The sequence below is a fragment of the Eleutherodactylus coqui genome, chromosome 4 (assembly GCF_035609145.1).
Source record: "Eleutherodactylus coqui strain aEleCoq1 chromosome 4, aEleCoq1.hap1, whole genome shotgun sequence".
Classification (NCBI taxonomy): Eukaryota; Metazoa; Chordata; class Amphibia; order Anura; family Eleutherodactylidae; genus Eleutherodactylus; species Eleutherodactylus coqui.
In genome coordinates this window covers 88704942-88724510 of record NC_089840.1, presented here as the reverse complement: position 1 = coordinate 88724510, position 19569 = coordinate 88704942, and the positions used below count along the sequence as shown (strand labels likewise).

The following is a 19569-nucleotide window of genomic DNA, read 5'->3' as shown; positions in this document are numbered from 1 at the left end:
GGTCACTCACCATAATCCTCTTGTGTTTGTTATACCAATCCCACATGTTCGTCAATGTGCCATATTCTGGATTTTGCAGAAGGAAGAAGCTGAACTGAAGGCGCGGGAGGCAGCAGAAGCCTTGAGAATTGAGAGGGAGCAGATCATACAGCAGATTGAACAGGAACGCTTGGAGAGAAAAAAGGTATATTCCATGTATTACTATGTATCTAACAAATTACCTAGAGTCATGTTATAATTGCTGAATGAATATCCATCTTTTAGCTCCGACATTATGGGCCGATTTCTTAATATCCCTCTAAAGTGGTTCATGCCCTTGTTCTAAAGCTTCAAATCCTCCATCTGTCACTAGGTTCATGCTCGCCTATTGAGGACTGTATAAACTACTGACCAAGACCCTGATCGCAGCGAATTATCACTTACATTTTGTATGTCAATACTTTTTCATAAAATCCCTGTTTCTGTGCAGCAACATCAGCCCAACTTGGAAAGCACTTAGCTATGTGCTCGTCCTCTATAATTTATCATGCTCATGAGCTGCACTTTCTCCTGACCACCACCAACCCCCTGCCGCCACTGATTGTCAACTTTTTCTTCCACAATATGGAAAGAAAGCGGTCCACCACCTGCTGGAGGGCAAGGGCAGGTGATGAGTTACCCAGCACTAAAATCTGAGTTTCCGTGCCCAGATAGCGCTCCATAAATCTGGTGACGAATTCCCTTTAAATTCTATAATGGGTAAAATTTTGCTACCACTGGAGGAAGGGGGGACTTAAAGGGACAAAGGCAGGAAATGGTGCAAAATAACAGTTAATTCCACGCCACTTCTCTGCTGCTCCTCGCTGGTCTTTATTTTCTACTGAGACCAATCATTGGCTGCTACAGTCATGTGTTGATGTGACATCACTGCTGCAGCCCTGTAAACACAGACCAGATGAGAAGCCATGCTGGAGCGATGGAGGGTTCAACTGGTATATAACACTTATTTTGCACCATCCTCCAGCTTTGCTGCAATTTTGGCTGATCTTGGATAACTTGAAGAACTTACTGAATACTAGGTTAATATTGAGTTCAGTGCCTGAGCAGTACAGTATATGTAACCCCACATAGTGATAGCAGAGTTTTATCATTTAACTCTATAACTGTGCGGGGGATTCGGAGCTTTGTAACACAAAAGTAGAACCACTATGGAGAGATGTTTTAAGAAATTAATGTGCAGGAACTTTCATAGAACTTCATGGCCAAAAACTATTTTTTATGCCTGTGTTATTCTGTCCCCTTCATTTTCTTAAGCGTCTTTTGACCAGGCTGTTTTGTAGCTTAAGGACCAGAAACCTTTTAGGTTTCTGGTCCACATTTTACCCATGTGGTGGTTTTACTGATCTTTTTTTCCTTTAGCTACCAAAATTATTTTCGCCGCGTTTTTTTTTCTGTGACATACAGATCTATTTTTTTAATATCTTTTTCACTGATTTCTTTTTTCCCCTTTTTTTTTTGTTTTGTTTTATTGGGGGTAAAAAGCAAAAAAAAATGTTTGTTTTTAACATTTCTAGTTATTTTTTATTTTTTTTAATTACTACATTTCAAATAAAGTATGGGAATGGTTCCTCATTTTGTTTCGGACATTTTAATATAATATGTATGGTTTTGGATTACAGGGCGCATGTAGCGATGGTTTTGGTTGGTGTTGGCTTTGGGTTATTTTCTTTTTTATGTATATATTGTTTTATTCTGTAATTTAGTTTTATTTATTTATGTAACTATTCTTTTTACCATCTATGTCCCCTAAGATTTCATATAAGACCTTTTTCCACTGTAGTTGGGGCATTCATAGGAGCCCCTCTTAAATGAGAAAACATCCACTGTAGTAACATTAGTCACTGGCAGAGCTGGTCAGGGTCTAGTACAACCCTGCAACTCTGCTATAGCAGGGAATCCCGGCGGTCACGTGACCTCTGGGTTCCCGTAGTGGAAGTTCCGCTTTCACTTTTCAGTGCACAGCGCTCATTGAGCGCTGTGTACTCGGGGAAGGAGAAGGCAGAAAGGGTTAAAAACCCCTCCTGCCTTCTCCTCCAGCTTATCAGCTGTTACTAACAGCTAACAACCAGTCCTGCCTCTGATTGATTACAGAAGCAGGAGGCCTTAATCCCCGCTGTAATTTTACCTACGTCTGGGCTTAAAGCCGGGACCAGGCACCATATATTTACAGTGCCTGGTGCTAAATGGGTTAAATTGCATATTACAAAGCTTCTCGTTAGTTAATGTAATGTTTGTTTATTTTTCTTTCTCTACCTAGAGGATTGATGAAATCATGAAAAGAACAAGGAAGAGTGAGGTGATAGAACCCAAGGTATGTTTCTCTGACCAATAAATGTAAGATAATAACATGTTGCACTCACCACAGATATGCGCACATCACTGCCATGCTCTGATCATTACAAAAGGCATTCTGTAGAAATATGTTTTTAAATGTCGCAATAAAATTCTCATACCATTGTTTAAAATGAGCCGCAGTTGTAGAGTGGATTAGTGACAAGTGGGGAGGTTGTATCCAGATTTGAGAGGACACACTGATGGCATGTTAAGGGTAGAAGTTACAATATGGAGACTGGAGTAGAAAGTAGGTTATGAGAAAGTTATCGTATTGGGCTATGTCACACAGCTAAGTTACAGACTAGATCGGTCGGGGTAACGAGCAACGCACCCCAGCCGATCAACTATTGATCACCTATCCTGAGGATAGGTGATCAATAGTATTTCACTGGAAAACCCCTTTAAAAACCAAGTCTCTGCCAATTAGAAATTATCTCTTCTGCGTTTGCTACTTACAGCATTCAGACAATACCAGTAGTAAGTTGAGAGATGGGAAAGGTTTCTTTTTTTCTTAAGGATAGCACCTAGAAGGTGTGAGGTGACTTATAAGGCCATCCATGCTCCTATGGGAAATATGCAAATAAGGTAGATGGAACAATGCGTCTGCAGCGCCACCTATTGGAAGGCAGCATTCCTGCAAGTCCATATTGGACTCTTTTTATAAAGAGTCTTAACATGGAAGGCAGTATACCTGAAAATCATTTAGGTGGCACTGTAGAGGTATTGTTCCATCTTCCTTATTTGCATAATTTCAGAGACCTGGCATTTACTGTACATGCAGTGTCTATGGTATGCAGGGATGGAGCTCAGTGACGATGATGAATACAAAATATTTTGTCTTATGTCATCAGTATGAAATTGATTCTTTGGAACCTTTCTGAAGCCCCAGTGCATTCCTGACCCACTATTTTTGTTGATTTCTCCCAAAAGGTTTGTAGGACAGTTTAATATGAGATTTGTTCTGTGATTGGTGAGTCAATATTTAGGTATTTGGTAGCCCATGTCAAACATTCAATAGCCTTCTAACAATGGCATAGTCCCCAGAATAGGACTCTCAGAGTGTGATTACCCTAAGACCAGTCTACTGTATTGTTTCACAGAAGGAAGAGTCCAAAACAGACATCCAGTTGCCTTTAAAAAGTGAAACTCTAGAGAAGCACGATGAAAAAGGTAAGCTGATATTTTTGAATTAGTCACTTCAATGATTTGGGCTGCTTTGAACATAAATGCATCGCGAAGGATGGTGCTGCCTCAGTTGAATGTGTTAAACTCCCCTCACACCAACGTCTACACCCTCCGTCAGGGTTTCCATCACCTTCACTGAAAAAATAGCACAGCATGCAGCTCTATTCTTGCTATCAGAAAGAGGAAACAGAACCTCAACAGACCCCATTATCATTAGGTGACCGTTTTGATCCATTGGACAGTGGATCCAACGCAGAATGGGAATATAGCCTTGGGATGCGTTCACACGTTGCTGATTTGTTGCAAGTTTTGTTGCAGATTTTGGTGCAGATCTCAGTTGAGATCAATTGAAAAGGTGAAATCTGTTGCATCTCTGCAGCAAAATCTGTGACGAAATCCACAGCAAATTGGCGACATGTGAACACGCCCTTATACTGCTGCATGTATGTAAAATACTAGCTACTGTATAGCATTAGGCTTACAGGGTACTAGTCACCAGCATAGGCTTTTCTAAATTAAGCTGTGGACTTATCTGCGTAATTTTTAGTGCATTGCATGTATTATGTGGAATAAAATATTTCTACAATTGGTTTTAATTTAAAAATTGTTTACTTTTATTGAACATTTAGTACTATTGTGGACAGATACACGCAATTGCACGTCTTAGAACCTCTGTTTACAATGTTCTCTATGTTTACTGTTGGTTCCATGCAACTTACATCTATTACAATACACTACAAGCTGTTCAGTCTCAATCCCAGCAGTCGGCTCCCTGTTACCGCAGTCCAGCCCCCCCCCCCCCTCCTGCTGTTGAGAACATGCCTCTAATTTGAAATCAAATTGTAGTAAGTCAAGTCAGATTTGCGCTCTATATGCAAGTTCATGAGAAAAGACAAGAGGGGCTGGAGAGTTGAAAGGGAGCCAGCTTCGAGACTGAATGGGCCCGAGCGGCTTGCAGTGTATTATAATACATACATACATACATACATACATACATACATACATACATACTGCAGAAGTAAAAGAGAAAGAAAATAGTAAACAAATTGCACTAATGATTCGTGCTACATAATACAAGTGACGCACTAAAAATATGCAAAGGTGTCTATAACCTTTAGGCCACTGTGTCACACATTGTCGGTAAAACGATTTTAAGCAGCATTTTCGAATGCATTGTATAGCGTTTAACGTACCCCATCCTTGTAATGGGTGATGAGGTGTGTTCAAAAAGCTATTGAATGCATGAAAATAGAGCAGACAGTGCTTGCAAATCGCAGTGTAAGAAACGCCCCATTTGAACACCAGTCTGTGAAGTCCCATTAAAATCCAATGGAGGCGTAGTACAGTGTTTAGCGCAGCGTTTGAAATGCTGCGCCGCACGCTTTAAAAAAATGGTGAGTGTGAGATTGCCCTTAGGCCTCTCAGACGAGTGTTTTAGTGCGGCATTTCTAACGCCGCGTAATGAAACGCTGTCTGTTCTATTTTAGTGCACTGCAGCGCTTTTTAATGCACCACGTCCGCCATTGCAGTAATGGAGTGCATAAAAAACGCAGTCGAATGCATTTAAAAAAACGCCGTTCCAAAACATTGTAAACTGGTGCCTTTAAAAATGCGTCATTTTTACAAACGCTTGTGTGAGACTGGTCTAAGACATCTATACAGTAGGAAAAGGAAGCAAATGAACAGGACAGCTTTCTACTGATGCACAACATGCTAAAGAGGGAGTCTGGTAGAATTGCAAGGATAATGTCCAGATTTACATAGATTCTAGACCCCACACACATGAAATGGGGACCACTTTAGCAATCCGTAATAGTCTTAATGTATTGGCTGCTGCCTGTGAACCATGGCTACAAAGTGAAGGCTTGAAACTAAGGAGTAGAATAGGATATTGTTAGTTTGTGTCAATTCTGTACGAGCATCTGAGATTTTACCATCATCTTTTCTTCATTTTACACCGTGTTTCTCTGTTTAATGATATTCTAGGTCAACTTAATGGCTTTTCAGCACATGTGGAAAGTAAAGCACCAGCTATTAGAATCATTGAAACAAAGCCTCAAGAACTGTTCCCAAGTGTCTTGAAGACGAATGTGGGTACCATCCATCTTGATGTGCTTGAAGGGAAATGTAACAGCTTGGATGATTCCACTGATGAAGTTCAGTCAATGGAAGTGAGGTATACAAACTAATCTCACCCAACATGAGTATGGTTCTTTTTTTTTTTCTTTAGCTGTCAGACACCACCCAAAAAGGATGACTTTCGTCCCCAATTAGAGGTTTCGTATTTCTTTTTATGATAAAATGTGGAGCTTAGATGCTTGTTTTTATGGAATGTATCATTATATTGCTGTTATCCCTGGATAGTCAATGGGACCCCTGCCAAATACAGGAGTGAGGGTTCCAAATGTCCCTGAATGAAGGAAATGGTGGTCTCCCATGCATACTGCCACTCCATTCTTTTCAATGGGAGTTATCTAAGCAATTACACTCTCCTATCTCTAGTATTAATAGAGCTGTAGTTTGCATTGCTCCATTCATTTGGGGACTTCAGGGAGATCCCTGTTCCCATCCACCTATCTGATCATTATCGCTTAACCTTGTAGATGATGGATAACTTCATTTGGTGGGACAGCCCTTTAATGTCTACCATTATAACATAAAAGACCCGTTATTTCTGTTCACAGCCCTGTGTCCAAGGAGGAACTTATATCCATCCCAGAGTTTTCACCATTGAATGACCACATTCCTGGAGTGTCATTGGATCAAAATGGGACTAATAATTCCAGAGCGTTAGAGGATCTGCTGGACTTCACTGGCCAAGCCACATATTCCAAGATAGCCAGTGAGAGCATACATATTGATGACTGTAATAGAAATCTTATTGATGGATTTAGCAGTCCAAGTCAAGAACCTAAACTGAACACTATCTGCTGACTTGCGCAGTATAATATGGGTGAGCTGAAGAATATTCCTTTCATTAATAGGCCATGTAGTGTTAGTCATGTTGCTCTAAGATAGCACCAGTCTTTTGAATGTGGTTTATAAATAATGGTAATGATCCAGTCTAGACCCGGCTATCTGAGAAGAAGTTCTCGCACTATATATTTTAATTGGTGCAAACTGCGTAAGGGGTTAGCGGGAATGACCAGTCTGGTATGTAGACCGACTTCCCTGACCTTGTAGTGGATGATATACAGCAGATAGACTATGTTGTATTTTCCTCCTGTCATTTTCTGCGGCACCAAGCCAATTTGGCAGGAACCACATGAATCCATATATCTTCCCTTGTGTGCGTTAGCAGCTCTAGCTAATGGTGGTGATGTAATTATGTGTTTTTTCTGGCCTACATTTGGCCTTCTATACCAATTGAACATTGTGTAAATGCCAGAGGCCATCTTCTACTTCCAGCAGGTTGGCATGCAACATAACAAAGTAAACCCTCAGACTAGTTCTACAACATGACAATGAGGTTAACATCAGCCATGATATCTAAAGGCCCTTTTAAGGTTTGGTCACACAGGGTGTAAGTGCTGCAGATTTTCCACAGCATTCACAACAGACGTCATATGGATGAGATTTGAAAGATCTCATACACATGGTGCAGGAAAAATCGGTGTGGAATCAACATACGCTGCAGATTGCAGCAAAGTGTGAAAGCTGCTGCAAATCTGTACTAAAATATGCAGTGAATATGGCCCTTGTGAACATACCCTTACATGGACCGATCATCATGAATGACCATTCATTACTTGCCCGATTGTTGCTTTGTTTAAACGGGATCAGCCGGTGAAGGAGCAAAACGCTTGATCCATGGCTGATTGGGTCGTTTAAGCTACCAAAAATGGATCAGCAACCCATCATTATTTGGGAACGGAGATGGGAATGGATGTGCTGCCGAGAGTGGTCAAAAGAGCACGAAGTGTGTGTGTGGCAGGGGGGTGGTTTGGTAGGGTAGGCCCATGCACAACTCTGCAGTTGGCGTCTTAGTTTGAACATTGGCCAGCGTAATAGTCAAGCATAGGTGTTCAATATCAAGAGCCTCACTCCTCTTTTTATAGGCCTGATTCTAAACCACATGTAGTAAACAAATATGGAGAACTGGTAGACTCAGACATAAATACACCAAACTTTAGTTTTCTTCTGCTCTGAATTTTCTCTCCTTCAGATGCTGCAGAGTAACTCGTCAAGAAATGCGCTTTGGGCCAATGAGCACTGCTGGCAGCTCAACATCAAGAGCCAAATACTGGATTTTATTATCGGAACTGAATATATCCTGCAATTCTTCAGCTGTACTATTACAAAAAAAGTTCCATGTTGGTAAAATAATAAGCTACAGCAGATGCTTAGTTTTTGTGTTCAGAAACCTCTCTAGTAAATGAAAAGCAGCCCTTGGTATCAGAATGGGTCACTTGCTGTAAAATTGATTTTCTGCAGTTTCTGGTCTGTTTGTACTTTGCGGTTTTATTACAGGAAGTGTATTGTGTTTTTTATGATTTTTATCAGCGCTTTACAAAGACAAATCGGACACAAGTAAACACTGGATGAATGGAAGTGTCTCTGCTATCAATGGAACATAATAAATCTCTCATTACAAAACTTATTAAAAATAGATCCTGGATGTATGTAAAGTGACACTTTGGTTTCAGGACGAAATTCAGTCCCGGAACGAGGGGAGGTGGTTATATTACCTTCCATTTTACTCTGCCATCCCTCCGATCCACCTGTTCTGGGCCCTAATTTCAGCTGTCCAAGATGGCCGCAACAAATTTCCAACTTCTTAATGCACACTGCTCTCTGATTGGCCAGTGCTGATTACATGAGCTCTAGCCAATCAGAAAGCAAGTATAGTGCATTGGTAGTCTAACACTACCAATTCACGTTGGGGATTAAATAGCCTAAAGATTGTGTCGGTCACCTTGAATGTTGGAAACAGGACCAGGAATTGGCAGGATGGCAAAGAAGAACTACTACAGGTAATGTACCATCCTCCCCATACAGGTCCTGGGACAGAATTTTGAACCAAAACCTTAGGGTCTCTCTAAACCAATATTGGCAATCATGTGAGGATAAACTGTACGTTAATATCTCGGTCCTTTCTAGTAACCTGTCTAACCAGTGAAGGGGATAATAGTCCAGGAACTCAAGGGCCAGTGTTGAATACTAGATATTTATTTTATATATTACATGGCATTCTCATTTCTGGAACACAAACTGTAAAAAAGACTAAATCAGCAAATGATCATTTCTATTACATTGTAATCCATTGTTGGTAGAAAGTCAACAATAACAGAATCTCGTCAAATCATTTGTCTGTAGGGTCATATTTTTCCTTAAAGCAGGGTTGTGAGAACTTGTGGTCTCCTTATTGAATATGCTGAGTATAAAGTATGAGCCAACTCGTTCTCAAGTAAAACAGGGTTTTAGATTGTAGCGGGAGAAAGGTTGACCACCGCTGATCCAAGTCCGTAAACCTCAACATGAACTATTTATCCATCAACATTAAAAGAAAATGCACAGATGAAGAGAAAATCTTTCTAGAGGTCCTTTTATATGGGCAGACGACCAATAATGTCTGTCAGCACTCAATACTTCTGTGTATTGTTGCTTCCATAATACCTGGCGAGGTGGTTGGGAAACCGGCAGTGGGTATTTTATCTTGGCCAGGAAGTGCTAAAATGACCCCTTTAGGTCCTATTTTTCACTCCTTGGATATGAGTTGGCAGCTCCTTCGGCTCATGTTATGGATACAGCTCTACATGGGATTACTTTATATCGCATTCAGACTGGCGTATTGTTCCGGTGTTTATTCGTGTTGTGAACCCAACACTGTTCTAAGTGAATCAGACATGCACAACTGTATGGGTCTTTGTTGATATTGCAAGTTTGGTTTATTAGAACCCTGCATGGCTTCTGAATACGGACAGTTAAAACGCCAGTATGAATTCGGCCTTAGGGTACATTTACACGGAATGATTATTATAAAAAACAAAATCACTGGATCGTTCAAATTTGAATGATAATCATTCAGTATAAACACAGCCGACGATGAACGGTAATTCATTCGCTTATTGTTCATTTCATACAAAAATCATCCTTGGCTCGTTCGCTAATTGTTCGGTTTAAATACCGATCATTCAGTTGTTCTCATTCACTCATACAGCGAATGTGAAAACTCGCAAATCGTTCAGTCTATCTGCCGGTATATACAAGCTGCACGGGTGAACTTGGTCATCGTTCGATCGTGCAAACGATAAATCGTTGCGTGTAAAAGAACCCTTACTCTCCTAGTTACCACATTGCCAGTACTTCATGTGGGATTATACATTAAATGGGAGGTAATTGTATCATCGGCATAATTAAACAGACACAATTTATTAATGGAACGTTTTATAAATCAAGTGATGGTTGACTCCATGATACAATAATAATTCAATTTTTGAGCATTTGACAACTCAAAAAATTGAATTTATTGTAAGGTTTCTTTTTTATTTATGTGTTTTAGAATTCTTCATTTCATGGGCCTAAACATAAGCTGTATGACACAACAATGAGTTAGATATTTTCGAGCATTTCTGTCCTATACCTCAAACCCCACTGAAGCTTACTTTGTCAATGAATCCTTCTGGATGCGAACTCTTAATTGTTTGTAATTACTGCCGAGTGGGAGATAACGGCTCCTAGCCGGAGCGGTGAAGCACTACGGTCTACCTACATCGCAGGCACCAATGTTACTGCCCAGATTGTGTATAGAACTAATAATGAGAATGTAATCTGTATAAAGATGAAGTGCCATACATTGTAAATGTAATCTGTTTCCGTATGTGGACTACTTCATTGTTGTTAAGCTGTACATATTATGTTACAATTTGTTTTCAAAAGCCACAGTACATGTTGATAAAGTGATGGTGAATTCCTTGAAGTGTTCTGGATAAGTGGGTTGTGTGTTGAGACGAAAGCAATGCAAATATTAGTACATCCATCCATTTGGTAGCCATAAGGAGTCCCTTATTGGCACGTGGCTGAGATTGACATTTCGTTACCCCTCAACGACTTGTGTCTGAATGTTGTGACTAGTATGTAACACATTGATTAGCTGACTCGCAACATTGTGTAATAGGCAAATGATACACTTTAATTTCCAGGGTAAATAAGCAATAAAGCTAAAAACGTCATGTAAAAGGATGGATGATTTTTTTTTTTTTTCCTAAAAGAAATAAACATCAACTAAAATGAAGATTAAGTCTGAAAGCTGTAGTACTACAAGTCACACAGCAACTCCTGGTGTGGAGGATAGTATGTGTCTCAGTAGAACAACGCACATCGCCCTGTTATATCCACGCTGTTGGTATCGATCTTGCTGAATGTGCAATAAAGCTTAAGCATGTTTCTGTGACTTGCCATCAGAAATAAACATGTGATGGTCATATGTGTTCTATTGTACCTTACAAATGTCCATTGAGATGTGATATTTTATTACAAACTGTAGATTCACAATTGGCATGACATGTATAGCATGTATAGATCAAAGTGAAATACATTTTTGTTTTGAAACCAGCATGTTGGTAGTGTGTTTTTTTTACTTTTATATGTTGGCATATACTTGGGTGATTGAGAATGGGGGCGCAGTGACCTAAAAAATATTGTGTGTGTGAAGATTACAGCAAATTCCAGAATGCCTGTTATGTCAAAATCGCTCCCTCTAGAAGTATAAATGATGGCAGGAGTAGTTAAAAGCCACATGGACAAAGCAAAAGCTCTACAGCAGTCTCCTTTACGGGCTTGTAAGATGTTGATATGATGGTTGTCTTTATGGAAAACGAAAAAAGGGTTTGGTACCGTGTTATCCAGTAGAGCGATTTGTGATTGTTCTCAGTGAGAGAAACCAAGTAATCTTGTAGATATAATGCAAAAATGCATGATGTTACAGCAAGCAAGCTTTCGGGGATATCGCCCCCTTCGTCGGGCTATTGAATGAAACTAGTTTGGATGGCACACAATTATAACATGCAGATGAAGAGGGGAGGAGAACAGATTGCTGTTGATCTAAATAAATGTTCACACATGGAAATTTGAGACTGTTTTGCACTGAAAACTTAAAACAACAGACAAACAGAGCTAAGACATAGGTCGTAAATCAGTCCACTGAGCTTAGGACTGTTTTATGATGTGTCTTATCTCTCCTTCAATCAGGAGTGCATTGCCCTCTGATACACAAAAAGGAACTTATCCCTGTAAGGTAAAGAGCTGAAAGACCTGCTCACATATACTGACTGCGGACAGAATACGGATCCCCAACACACAGCAGGACTACAAGATCCCAGGGACATTCAAATATTCCACGTCCACTGTTGTGTATCTGTGCAGTAAATGTCCTGTTTGGGGGCTTCATATCAAGAAAACAGGGCAAAAACTGAGCGCCAGGATGAGATCTCATTGCCACTCAATTAGAGAGGGAAAGACTGAACTACCTGTGGCAAAACATTTTTGTGGTCAGGGACACAGCATAGAGCAGATGAGAGTTATTATACTGAAGGGCAATTTCAAGTCGCAGCATCACAGAAGAATTTGGGAGTACAAATTTATGGTCGTGTTTGATACCCTCAAGAATGAATTGAAACTCAGCCTGGGATTCTTGCATAAGTAGAAATTATGAAAAGTCTGAAAGAGGTCAAGAGGGATGTCCTCCTCCAAATCATAATTATTATTTTTTTGCTTTAAAACTTCATAAAAATTCAGAACTTGACTTGTAATAATGTTGCCATCCACTAGGTGGTGCTGCATCTCCTTCCATGTGCAGGTTGAAGGAGAGATAAGACACATCATAAAACTGTCCTGAGCTCAGTGGACTGATTTACGATGTATGTCTTAGCTCTGTTTGTCTGTTTTAAGTTTTGAGTGCAAAACAGTCTCAAATTTCTGTGTGAACATTTATTTGGATCAACAGCAATCTGTTCTCCTCCCCTCTTCATCGGTATGTTATAATTGTGTGCCATCCTAACTAGTTTCATTCAATAGCCTGACGAAGGGGGCAATATCCCCGGAAGCTTGCTGGCTATAACATCATGCATTGTTAGCCATAAAAAGGCATCTTATCTACAAGATTACTTGATTTCTCTCACTGAGAACAATCACACATCGGTTGTCTTTATGAAATGACCTCTTTCTCTTCTGACAATGCAAGGTCTGGTGCTGGGTGGAAAAGGCTGCAGGGAGTTTACTCTCTATGTGCATGCTCTCGCTTAGGACCCTTTCACATTTCTGCCCGTTTGTTTTTTTTTACTGACTGAATACTAATAGTACATGGACACATTAACCCTTTCCAGTCCAATTTTGGATTCAGGGTTTCCTAAAAGACTTTCTCTTTTTGCTGTTTTACAACGGTGTAATCTGCTGGCTAGAGCCAGCGTGTATGCGCCAGACAGGCTCCGACAGCGGAGTGGCTGGCAGTAGACGGTAAGAATACCCTGTTGGATGTCTTCTGACATTGGAGCTGTACAATGTAGGAAGACGTCAGGCAGTGGATTGGAAACTGTTAAAATAAATTGATGTACTCATTGCAAGGTGTTTTTTTTTAATGTGGCCCAATGTTCAATGTTAGGACATGCTGCAATTTTTTTTTCTTCTGTTAGTCTATAGTCTTTTTTGCACACACGTGTGTAAAAACAAATGCATATAAGCAACAAAATTGCATGGAACACATACATGTAGTGAGATCTGTTTCTTTTTCCCATACCAAAATTGTATTTACCCATGTGAATGAGCCCTTACAGTAATAAGTTTAAGCTTTTAAGCAGCCATTAAACACAATTTCCATGTATTGGTGGTTTGTGATTGACTAATTCTGCAAGATTTAAAGAAAAATGGTCACCAGGTACAAGCAGCATATACAAAGTTATGGTGCTCGTATGGCAGGTTCCCTGGAATCCAATGAGGTCTTTCTTATACCTACCCAGCTCCACGATCCATCCAGCGCTGCCACCACTCAAAAGTCAGCTTGGACTGTGCAGCCAGACAACTGGCTACAGCCAGAGTGTGCGCTCCTGTTGATTGCTAGCATACAGTCAGCGGTCCAGCTGGACACGTCACGCTGTATGAGCACCATAATGCTGCTTATCCTGCTTGTACCTGGTGACGGACTCCCTTTTATGAGGTCTATATCCCATACAACTGTTAGGACGCTCTCACACAGGCGGTTTTTTCTTTGTTTAATGTTTTCGGCGCAGCGCTAAACGCTGTCAATCACTACCATTGATTTCAATGGCACTTCTCGGACCAGCTTTAAAATGAAGTGTTTTTCAAGCGCGGATTTATTTTCATGCGTTTCTGCATTTTAAAATGCGATGCTCTGCCCAGTGAAATGAATGGGGTGCGTTTTCAGCGCGGTAGAATGTGATTACCGTGTTTTTTTAGGTCTGGCATATTAGCTTGGTTTGCTGCGTTTAGAACTGTGCTGAAACTGCAGTAAAGCGCTATCAAAAACGCATGACAATGCAGCTGAAGCGCCTGTAGTGGCCTTACTTGCATGGTCCTTTTATGCTCTCTATATGTGTTACTATACAGATTGGATACATACGGTAATTCTATGCATACTACAAAGGTCTTGCCACCACCCTTCAAGCCGAGTGCCCAGAATAACAGCTGCCCACATTCCCAGCCTCCGATCACAATGCCGCTGTCATGATCTCTGATATATGGCTCCTACATCATACTTTTCAACTCAACGCCTGTTTGTCATCTAGACAGGAGGGGAGAAAAACTCTGCGATGACCCCTCCCTTGTATTGTCCTAGAGGCACCCATGCCTGCCCTTATAAATATAGCTCCTACGCCCATTCAAATGGCAATATTTTGTCAGTATTTTGCATTAATATTTGTAAGACAAAAGCCGGAATGGATCCCAAATAGGGAAGAGATGCCATCTTTTCCATTATACTTTTTCTCTAAGTTTCTTTACTGATTTGGCTACCAAACACTGTCTGATTAGGGCGTTGGGCTGCATTCACACAGGGCAGTCGAGGTGGTTAAAACCGCATGCGTTCTGCATGCCGCCGGACCCAAAGAAAATTGGATATTAAATTTATGTATCTGAGAGTCATTAAATGTGAGTTATGAGGGTTTCACATAGGGAGGATCAATCTTATAACCCTGTACATGGCCGAGGAGATCTTCACAAGCCCCAGGCAGCCATGACACCTAAATGGCCACCGGCAATTTTTTTTTTTGTGGATGAGCCATTCAGGTGACAGAGGGAGCCCCCCCCCCCCCTCCTTCTGTCAGGTAAAACCTTGTTGGACACAAAGGGGAAATAGTACTGTGTAGAGGCACTATTATTTTCGGTGGGCATAATACTTGGCATTCTGAGCACAATGGGTGCATTACTTGAGGTCTTATTGCCGATGATGCGCAATGGGTCCCCAAGTTGAACTTTTGCACCAGTGCCTATGAGCCTTTGTCCTTATACTTGGCCTTCTGGTAGGGCCACAAAGGCCACAGTATAGCCAAGATTCATTTTGAGATGCGGTTCAGCGCGGATTCAGTTGATTGTTGAATGGCTGCTGCTATGCAAAACAGGAATTTTACTGAAAAGCTACATAGCCATTAATCATTTGGAAACTTTACCCGTTCAGTAATAATCATCACAATGCTGCAAAATTAAAAAAAGACACAAAAAACATTGCACTTCTCTAACCCCCCTGCCACTTAACACCAGTTTGGTCCCACCTCATTTCTGGATAGCATGGTCAGATGCTTTCATGGATCGCGTGCCATCTAGTATGTGATCGTGCTACCTGGACGTGAGGAAGTACCAGACTGAAGCAGAGTATTAGGGGGAGTGAAAGAGATATGGGCCTGGTAGCAGAAGCTATGGCGGTCATTTATGCTTCTTGCTCTGCATCTAGCCCAATTTGGGTAGCGTGTTATACCAGACATTTTTTATATTTGCTTTCATTCACTAATACCAATATGCTACGTTTTTTTATATCAGTTTTTTTTATTTCAGTGATTGAGCCACTAGAAGGAGAGAAAGTATAACAAGCATTTTATGCAATTTAATCCAACTACAAACCCAATGAAATGTATCCCCATTCTTACATCTAAAGGGCAAAATATTATGCTGTATTGATCAGATGATATTCATCCACTTCCCAAAAGTGAAAGGGCTTTTATGTAAACTTGGGGGGAGTTTGGCTTGTCCTGTAACATGATGGATGCTTTGCACTGTCACAGACTGATCCTGGTGAGCTGCGTTCTTTAATGTGGAGTTGAGCCTTGTGTTGCCAACCGTAGTATTGGTATCCAGGTCTGTTAATTATGGACTATTACCGAGAAGAAAATGTTTTTGTTTCGCTGTAACTGTCCCTTTAAATGCTTGTTCATGCAGGTTACTGAGTGAACTGTGCAGAGCGTTGGTAAGGGGTGTTACTGTAAGAATAGGTGGCTACCAAAATTAAAAGTTTGTCGGAAAAATGGAAGTAAGAGTAGTGAAGCAGCTAAGTGTCTGCCCAGACAGTACTTTTTAGTATTTTTAAATAAACCTTGTATATTTTTGGTAACTCCGTCGTATCCTAAAACCTGCGTTGCAAACCACCTCCTGCGACACCCTACATGAGCCAGTACTTGACGCAACGTGCCATACATGTTCGGAGTGGTGTGCACTTAGGGCTGCTAATCAGCTGTCATGGCTGACGGGAGCATCATGAAGGCCAGAAGTAGACTGTAATAGAATGCCTGTCAGCATTGTACAGACAAGCATAATACACTGAAGTACTGTACTGTATTATATGAGCAGTCAAGTCCCTCAGTACCCAAGTTTCCAACTGGGACTAAAAAACATGGTAAAAAGGTAATAACATTTAAAAATATAAAAAATATTTATGTCTATATGACTCATTAACTTAAAAAAAAAAAAAGTATATATAATTCATAGCACCGTTTCCATAGCGACTAAAATCATATTATTTAACCCACTTTGTGAATGCTGTTCTAAAGATGTTTTTTTTTCATCCAAGAAAACTGAGTAAAATACAATCAAACAGTTGTATGTACCCCAAAACTGTACACTGAAAATGTCAATGGTGATATGGTGTGGCAGCACTCTCGCTTGAAGCCAAAGATATGATATGTGGTGAGCGAGCATTGCCATTACCGAGTACCTGCCCGCTCAAGAGAAAAGGTTCGGCTGCCGGCGCGGGGGAGCAGTGAGTTGCGGGGGGAGAGAGGGAGAGAGAGATCTCCCCTCTGTTCCTCCCCGCTCTCACCCGCGCCGGCAGCCGAACCTTTTATTCCGAGCGGAGAGGTACTCGCTAAGGCCAATGCTGGCTCATCACTAGTGGTGATGGTTCCATAAGTTCCACCTGACATACAAATGGGAAAGCATACAATGAGACAGTATTCTGCACAACTAGCAGTCTTTCTGTCAGGCTGGGTTCACACGGGGCAGAATTTCCATGTGAACTTTCCGCACAGGAATATCGCCTGCAATCAAAGGGGTTGATGCAGGGATTAGTTTTATTGCCATTAGGGAGTCGGGAAGGAATTTTCCTCCAAATGGGCTAATTGGCTCCTGCCTCTTGGGGTTTTTTGCCTTCCTCTGGATCAACAACACAGGAGGATAGACAGGCTGAACTAGATGGACATTGTCTTCATTCGGCCTTACATACTATGTATCTTAAGCCCAATACTAAGCAGCAAAGTGGACGAGATTTCCAAAAATCTCGTTCACACACTGCGGACAGACGGTTGCGGCCAAGCCGTGCTGAAACTGACATGCCACGCGGAATTCTAAGCAGCGGCATATCAATTGTATCGCTGTTTCCACTGTGGGCTCTCTCCTCTCTATAGGGAGAAATGGCCGCAGCGGAATAAGCCACTTTCAACACCCGTTCCAAATGTCTTGGAACTTCTGCTGCGGAAATCTTGTACAGCCTAAGGGTGCGTTCACATGTAGCGGTTTTGGTGCAATCTTTGGTGCAGATCTGAGCAGATTTAACCCTTTTAACTGAGGTAAAATTGAAGGTGTGAACTCTGCTGCAGATCTGCACTATCTTGGTTAGATGTTGCCCTTTTTTCAAGCCAGTGGAAGGAGGGGATCGGGACAACTATTGTGCTACTACCCAAAATAGTGCCACTAATAACTACAACTGTGCTATTTTATCCTTCAGAAAAGGCAACTTAACCACTTAGTGACTAGCCATATGTGTTGTTATAGGGCGGTCACTAAGGAGCCTTAGACTAGACTGCCGTAAAAACACACCTGCTTAGTCTAAGGCTGGCGACGAGAGTCCTTATGCGGCAAGAGCTGAGACTCTGCTGTCTACTGACAGCTGGGCTCCTGCTCTAATGGCCGGGAATAGAGAGAGCTTCAATCCTGACTGTTTAAGACTTTACATGCAGTGGTTATGGCAAGCTGGGGAGGGGACTCTTACGGCAACCAGATCTGCCAGCCTCCTGCAGGGTCTGATTGCCGACCTATTAAAAGTACACTACACTACACTACACTGCACTATATGAGTAGTGCAGCATAGTATACCAACAATCACATCTTCAAGTCCCCTTAGACAAAAAAAAGTTTTAAAATTGTTTATTAAAACCTTTTTTTTTACCTGTGAACCTCCTTCATTCTGAAAAAAATGAACACATTGTATATCGCTGCATTTGTAATGACTCGTGCTATAAAAAATATGTCTGTTATCCTACGTGGTGAATCATGTAAAAGAAAGAAAAAAAAAAGATAGAATTGCTATTTTTCTTTCCTCTGCTTCCCAAATACGCAGTAACAAGCAATCAACCACGACCATGTGATCTATATTGCAGTTGTGAAGGGATGAGGACATTATACAGCAACAATGAGCAGCTTTATCCATTACCTGAAGCCGTAGAAACATTGTGTTTTTGTCCTTCTGCATCAGCTTCATCCTCCTACTTCCTCTCTCCTGTCCATAGACTTCTATGCAAAGCAAGTAAACAATACTGCTAAGGCCAGTCATTACTACAGCAGTTACCTGGGTGTCACATCACTACTGCAGGAAAATAAACAAAAACTGTTAGGGACTGGCACAGAGGCAGTGCTGCAGCAGCGGGCATTTATTAGGTGAGTAATGTTGTTTTTACCTACAAACCCCTCTGATCCTGACTATTAAGCCCTTACATGCTGCGATCATGGCATGTAAGTGAGTAATGTTTTTGGTTTTTTTATTTCTTAGTTTAATTTTGTTCAAACCAGCAAGCGACTGCTATGCAATGTCATTTAAGGTCCCATTGCAAACCATAGGCGCAGCATTCGGAGGAAAGCCCAAAGATGGAACATGCAGCGATTTTTATCTTCACAGCAATGCTGAGAGGGAAGAAATAGCTTCTGTAAGTCCATGCAAAAGAATGGAATTCATAATTGTGAGTTGTGTGCATCTCGCAACACACAAAACTCACGCGAGATTCTAACCTGCGTGAATAAGCCCTAAGAGTGAGCTTAAAGGGAATGGCCAGACTAAAGTCAGCTGCCTAGTCAATTGGAACCTGATTAGCCACTCCCACCTGTTTCCTAGTCGTACCTTAAACTTTCACTATAATATCAGTGTAAGCTTGCATGCCACGCGGGTGGTTGCCACGCGAATGAGCTGTATTAAAGTATGAGCTGAGAAAGTATGATACAGTTCCATCATGGCAGTTCGACAGGTAGGCCACAAACTCTGCCTTAATGCTTTACACTTAAAAGCTATCGCTAATGTTGTCACTTCTGTTCTCATTCTTGCTCTCAGTTTCAGAACTTCTTTCAAGTGCCAACCTCTGGGGCGCTCTATTCACATTAGCCCCTCTCTCCTGTCCTCACCTATGCACAGCTCGCATGCACTCTTTACCTTCTTGCTTAGCCTCAAACCCCCTAATGCCACTAACAAAAATAACAGTCTTCCTCATAAATCTCCTAATCATCTGCTAACCCTCACTATTCTGCTGTTACTAGCTGCTGGGGATATCTCTCCCAATCCTGGCCCACCCTCCACTGCTCCCAGCTATC

At 41.2% G+C, this 19569-nt stretch overlaps 1 protein-coding gene across 9 annotated transcripts in view; it reads left to right on the top strand.

Annotated features, from left to right (window-relative positions):
- The window catches only part of MAP7D2 (MAP7 domain containing 2), a 114328-nt gene extending 103215 nt beyond the window's left edge, over positions 1 to 11113 (top strand). For all 9 annotated transcript variants that reach the window (XM_066599852.1, XM_066599851.1, XM_066599847.1 and 6 more), the window contains 6 exons: positions 80 to 184; positions 2297 to 2350; positions 3474 to 3543; positions 5545 to 5734; positions 6243 to 6511; positions 7724 to 11113. In XM_066599852.1, the coding sequence (XP_066455949.1) occupies positions 80 to 184; positions 2297 to 2350; positions 3474 to 3543; positions 5545 to 5734; positions 6243 to 6492 (669 nt within the window). In that variant the 3' untranslated portion in view covers positions 6493 to 6511; positions 7724 to 11113. The remainder of the gene's footprint in view (positions 1 to 79; positions 185 to 2296; positions 2351 to 3473; positions 3544 to 5544; positions 5735 to 6242; positions 6512 to 7723) is intronic.
- The last annotated feature ends 8456 nt before the right edge of the window (positions 11114 to 19569 follow it).